The following is a 6254-nucleotide window of genomic DNA, read 5'->3' as shown; positions in this document are numbered from 1 at the left end:
TGAGGAGCCCCTCTGCCCGGCCGCCCATCTTCTGGGAAGTGAGGAGCGCCTCTGCCCGGCCACCCATCGTCTGGGAAGTGAGGAGCGCCTCTGCCCAGCCACCTATCGTCTGGGAAGAAGTGAGGAGCGTCTCTGCCTGGCCACCCCATCTGGGAAGTGAGGAGCGCCTCTGCCTGGCCGCTCCGTCTCGGAGGTCTACCACGGAGGCCAGAAGCAATGTGGGGGCTGGACGTGGTGGCTCACGCCTGTGGTCCCGGCACTCTGGGGGGCGAGGCGGGTTGATCACTTCGGGCTAGGAGTTCGAGACCAGTCTGGCCAACATGGCGAAACATGAAAAATACAACAGACAAACTAACCAACCAATTCAGTGACAACAAAACAGGTCTACCCTGGAGTCATACTCTAATTTTTTCTATTTTCCTCCCTTTCTGATCCTTTATCCCACTTTCTTTTTCTTCCTCTTCCTTCTCCCTCTTCTTTGTCAAATAGAGGATTGAGTTATTATCACTGATCCATATAAAGTCCCTCTCTCATTTATTTTAACTCCCACCCCCCATTTCTATTCCCCGACTTCCCATGTGCAACCTTCCTAATATGTTTGATACGCATCTTTTTGTTTGTATGTATTATTAGAAAATGTTTGTTTTTGTGTGCAAAAAAAATTAATAAAAAAAAGCAAAAAAAAAAAAAAGAATTCAGGAGAGTGATCATCTCTGAAGACAGAGGGAAAGAAGTAAGTTTGGAAAGGGGGATAGAAGGACTTCAAATGTATCTGGAATGGGTGTTTTTGTTTGTTTTTGAGACACAGTCTATCTAGCTCTGTTGCCCAGGCTAGAGTGCACTGGTGCGATCTCGGCTCACTGCAACCTCCAACTCCCGGGTTCAAGCAATTCTTGTGCCTCAGTCTCCCGAGTAGCTGGGAGGCACATGCCACCATACCCAGCTAATTTTTGTATTTTTAGTAGAAATGAGGTTTCGCCATGTTGGCCAGGCTGGTCTCGAACTCCTGGCCTCAAGTGATCTGCCTGCCTTGGCCTCCCAAAGTGCTGGGATTACAGGACTGAGCCACCTGGCCCAGCCTGGCATGTTTTTTTTTTTTTTTAACTATAATCTGAATCACGTTTGGGAAAATGGTAGTATATGATACAGCTAGACAATGGATACATGAGCTATTTAATATTTATTATGCTTAATTATGATTGAAATAGTTCATATTAAAAAGGGCTGGACTAGCAATCACTTACCATGTTCAACATTTTCTTCAAATATAACACAGGTCCCAAGAGTGTCTGCAGAAAAATACCAAGGCAAATTGTTGAGAAGAGCTACCATCTCTGAAAAGCCCATATCAGAAAGAGTTCCATCTATCTGACATCCTCCTACCTTCATACTCCCCAGCAAAGACACAGCTGTCCACTTGCAGAATGGGCCTCTCAGTGTCAATGCCCTACAACAGAATAAAGGATCATAAAAAAAAAAAATCATTAGAAAAAGGCTTCAACATTGTAACCTTGCTACCAAGGAAACTAATCTCCAAAACTGGGGAACCTCTAGAGCATCTTGTCCTACCAAGTACAGGATAAACTACAACTGCTCTGATCACAGCAGTTACAACCTGAAGACTACTTAATTCATACTCAAGTAACAAGGTTTATTTCAATCAACATCCTCTTCAAGAGTAAGCTAAAAACAGAGGAAGTTTTGTCAACAGTAGTGCAAAGAGTCTATCTAATCTATCTGTCATCTATCTATTTATTTTTTGAGACAGTGTCTAGCTCTGTCACCAGGCTGGAATGCAGTGGCATGATCATGGCTCACTGCAGCCTTGACCATGAGGGTTCAGGCAATCCTCCCACCTCAGCCTCCTGAGCAGCAGCATGCCACCATCCCCAGCTAATTTATTATTTTTTTTATTTTTTATTCATTGAGATGGAGTTTTGCCCTTTGTTGCCCAGGCTGGAGTACAGTGGCGAGATCTCAGCTCACTGCAACCTCCGCCTCCAGGGATCATGCGATTCTCCTGTCTCAGCCTCCGGAGTAGCTGGGGTTACAGGCGCCCACCATCATGCCAGGCTAATTTTTGTATTTTAGTAGAGACGGGGTTTCACCATGTTGGCCAGGCTGGTTTCAAACTCCTGACCTCGTGATCTACCCGCCTCGGCCTCCCAGTATTGGGATTACAGGCGTGAGCCACCACGCCCGGCCATTTTTTTTTTATTATTATTGTAGAAAGGGGGTCTCGTTATGTTACCCAGGATGGTCTCCAATTCCTGGGCTCAAGTGATCCTCCCAACTCTGCCTCCCAAAGTGCTGAGATTACAGGAATGTATGTACTGTTCCATATCACAATGTTACTTTCTCCAAATCTGTAACTTTCTCTTCAGCCACACATTCAAACAGGCAAGCAAAGTTAGCCATTTTCTCCTATCTGCTCCCATAGTCCCCCCTGTACTTCCACATTATACTTAATTATATATTAATTAATTATACTTAGTATACTTCTTATCCTTAGAGTTCACTACTTTGTAAGGTGAAATAAATATATCAATACTTGCGGATAGGTATTTCACCATTCATTCTTGTTTTACATTTAAGAAACTCTAGAACAATCCCCCCAAGTCTAGAAAACTCACCAAAACCTTGCATTTATTTTCACATTTTGAGAGGAAGTCTGAATCAATAATTCCTGATAATTCCACCAGAACCAACTGCTCCTGGTGAAAGAAAGAGAGGTTAACATGCTAGCACGCGAGCGGGCAAGAGGAAGCAATTAGCAAAAGAAGCCAAATTTCCCACATTTGTGAAAACCGGACCCTGTTTTCAGCAAGAGGAAACTACGCTACCTAAGGTAACTTCCCAGCACTTCCCATCCTAAGTACGGGGTGACGATTAGGGCTAAGGTCCCAAACTGCCCGGCTCCTCGCGCCCAGAAGCAAGAAGCCGGTGAGGAGCGGCGGGGCCTACCTCCCGCCTGCAGCTCCCCGACTCCCTTCCCCACACACAGCCAGCACAGGCATCACCGCCACTGCGGTGCAGGCTTTCGGCGTAGCGCTTACTACCTCCTCTTCCTCCTCTTCTCCGTCCTCCGGACCCCGCTCGTCCGCCTCCGCCATGGTCTCGCGGCGCCTCGCCTCCTAGTCACTGGCCACGCCCGCCCGGAGCCGCCATTTTGAGCACGGGCAGCAGCTCCGACGCGCAGCAGCTTATTGGGTTCCTGCCGCTCCGCTCCTCGCCGCGCAAATCGCTTCTGCCAGAACTCGAGATGTCGGCTTCCGGCGGGCGGGTGGTTACGGGCACCGAGACGCCGGCACCCACGTGGAGACTCGCCACGGGCCCCCTCCTTGCTCGGTGCCTGAGAGCAGGGGCGGGGGGTGGGCTGCTGTAGGCAGCGGAGCCCGCTCGGTCACGCAAGAGAGGCCCTGCGACCTAGGGAGTCGCCGGGCTCCCGGCCCCGCTGGCGGGGAGGACTGGCAAGGCAGAGGAGATAAAGGTGAAAGCAAGGAAACCATGGTTTCAGGCGGATCATGGACAGAAAGGCCTTGTGTTTGACCCGAGCACATTTCTTGGAAAGAAATTCTTAATATTGTGTGAGCGCTCGTTAATTCAACGTACCCCAAGCCAAATTAAAGGCACATTCAGTTTAACAGTAATGAGCGCCTACACAGTAAAAAGCACTGCACCAGGAGCTATGAAAAATAGAAAGTGAGCTTAAGTTTCAGGCCTGCAGGAGCATAAGATCTGTGAGAGGTACATAAATGGATCCAAGCAAGTGCTGTAAGAGATACACATTGTTATAGGAACACAGAGACCTGGGCAAGAGAAGTTTGAACAGAATTTTCAGAAGTATCCCATAGATGTTTCTGATTATGAAAGAAACGGTCTTCGTACTTGCGATAGCGTGATCTAGTGGTTAAGATCATGAGCTTTGGATTTTTATTTATTTATTTATTTAGAGATGGAGTTTTGCTCTTGTTACCCAGGCTGGAGTGCAATGGCGCCATCTCGGCTCACTGCAGCCTCCACCTCCCGGGTTCAAGCGATTCTCCTGCCTCAGCCTTCCGAGTAACTGGAATTATAGGCATGCGCCACCACGCCCGGCGAATTCTGTTATTTTTAGTAGAGACAGGGTTTCTCCATGTTGGTCAGGCTGGTCTCAAACTCCCGACCTCAGGTGATCGGCCCTCCTGGGCCTCCCAAAATGCTGGGATTACAGGTGTGAGCCACCGTCCCCGGCCTGAGCTTTGGATTTTAATACCAGTCAAGTTCTGCTGCATTATTAACAGCAAAGCTTTGGGCAGATTGGTTATTGTGAGGATTAAATGAGACAATACATATAAAATAAATTTAGCCCAGTATTCAGCACATAGTAAGCATTTAAAGTGCATTTAATCTATTATTAGTAGTAATATATAAATTTTTTAGTATGATGCTCTTTGTCTCTTTTTCTTTATTTTATTCTTTGTTTCTTTCTTTCTCTCTTTCTTTCCTTTCTTTTTTGTGACAGGGTCTGGCTCTGTCGCCCAGCTTGGAGTGCAGTGGCGCCATCGTAGCTCCCTGTACCCTCAAACTCCTGGGCTCAGTGGGAGCCTCCTACCTCTGCTTCCTGAGTAACTGGGACTACAGGTGTATGCCACAGTGCCTGTCTTTACATAATGGTTGTATGAGTGTGCCATAACTTGATCCTCTTTTTTTTTTTTTTTTTTGAGACGGAGTCTCGCTCTGTCGCCCAGGCTGGAGTGCAGTGGTGCAATCTCGGCTCACTGCAAGCTCCGCCTCCCGGGTTCACGCCATCCTCCTGCCTCAGCCTCTCCGAGTAGCTGGGACTACAGGCGCCCGCCACCACGCCCGGCTAATTTTTTGTATTTTTAGTAGAGACGGGGTTTCACCGTGGTCTCGATATCCTGACCTCGTGATCCACCCGCCTCGGCCTCCCAAAGTGCTGGGATTACAAGCGTGAGCCAGCACGCCCGGCCGATCCTCTATTTTTTAACACATAGGTTATTTACAATTTGTGGATATTGTAAATAACACTGTAGTAAACACTCTTGTGTATATTTTTGTCCAGTTGCCTAATTAAATGTATAGGATTTCATAGCTTAAAAAAGTAGAAGGAACACTGGACCTGTTAGAAGTACATTTCAATTCTAGCTCTGAAGCTTAATAATTGTGAAGTTTTCCAACCTCAGTTTTCTTATTTATTGTATGAGGATGAAAATAATTATACTTACGCCAGGTGCGGTGTCCCAAGCCTGTAATCCCAGCATTTTGGGAGGCTGAGGCGGGCGGATCACGAGGTCAGGAGATCGAGACCATCCTGGCTAACACGGTGAAACCCTGTCCCTACTAAAAACACAAAAAAATTAGCCGGGCATGGTGGCGGGCGCCTGTAGTCCCAGCTACTCGGGAGGCTGAGGCAGGAGAATGGCGTGAACCCGGGAGGCGGAGCTTGCAGTGAGCCGAGATTGCGCCACTGCACTCCAGCCTGGCCGACAGAGCAAGACTCCGTCTCAAAAAATAATAATAATAATACTTACTGTGTCTTTTTTGCTTGGAAAGCAAAAATTCAATTGTATATCTAAAAATACTTAGTAAATTGAAAAATTACATAAATTGTTAGATTTTGAGGAAGATGTGGGGAGAATAAGGAGGAGTGGATAATCCAAGCTGAGGGAACAGCAGAAACACAGGCTTGAGGAATGAAAATATGTGCGTTTTGAAAGGTTAGTGTGTTATAACTCAAGATGTCCCTTTAAAATAAACAAGCCTGATACTTCTAGCAAAAGTTATTATTGTCTGGTATTTATGAAGTAATTATTTTTATTTACTTTTAATGATTTACGAAAGAATACACAGTTTTGTTTTTTTGTTGTTTTTTTTTTTGAGACGGAGTCTCGCTTTGTCGCCCAGGCTGGAGTGCAGTGGCGCAATCTCGGCTCGCTGCAAGCTCTGCCTCCCGGGTTTATGCCATTCTCCTGCCTCAGCCTCTCTGGGTAGCTGGGACTACAGGCGCCCGCCACCACGCCCGGCTAATTTTTTGTATTTTTAGTAGACACGGGGTTTCACCGTGGTCTCGATCTCCTGACCTCGTGATCCGCCCGCCTCGGCCTCCCAAAGTGCTGGGATTACAAGCGTGAGCCACCGCCCCTGGCCATAAGAATACACAGTTAAAAGTGAGCTTTTTTTTTTTTTTTGAGACGGAGTCTGGCTCTGTTGCCCAGGCTGGAGTGCAGTGGTGTGATCTTGGCCCACTGCAA

General features: G+C 47.1%; 1 protein-coding gene and 1 long non-coding RNA gene across 2 annotated transcripts in view; one reads left to right on the top strand and one right to left on the bottom strand.

Annotated features, from left to right (window-relative positions):
- The window catches only part of LOC116470958 (uncharacterized), a 28754-nt gene extending 25912 nt beyond the window's left edge, over nt 1-2842 (top strand). Inside the window, exon 3 of the long non-coding RNA XR_009212453.1 lies at nt 1277-2842. This is a non-coding gene — a long non-coding RNA (uncharacterized LOC116470958). The remainder of the gene's footprint in view (nt 1-1276) is intronic.
- GTF3C6 (general transcription factor IIIC subunit 6) overlaps nt 1-3229 on the bottom strand; it is a 15807-nt gene extending 12578 nt beyond the window's left edge. Inside the window, exons 1-4 of the mRNA XM_032156693.2 lie at nt 3060-3229; nt 2634-2714; nt 1384-1447; nt 1245-1289 (exon numbers count right to left, since the gene is read on the bottom strand). Of these exons, the coding sequence (XP_032012584.1) occupies nt 1245-1289; nt 1384-1447; nt 2634-2714; nt 3060-3113 (244 nt within the window). The 5' untranslated portion in view covers nt 3114-3229. The remainder of the gene's footprint in view (nt 1-1244; nt 1290-1383; nt 1448-2633; nt 2715-3059) is intronic.
- Between the last annotated feature and the right edge of the window lie 3025 nt (nt 3230-6254).

The sequence above is a fragment of the Hylobates moloch genome, unplaced genomic scaffold (assembly GCF_009828535.3).
Source record: "Hylobates moloch isolate HMO894 unplaced genomic scaffold, HMol_V3 SCAFFOLD_2, whole genome shotgun sequence".
Lineage (NCBI taxonomy): Eukaryota > Metazoa > Chordata > Mammalia > Primates > Hylobatidae > Hylobates > Hylobates moloch.
This window is presented reverse-complemented; position numbering and strand designations above follow the sequence as displayed.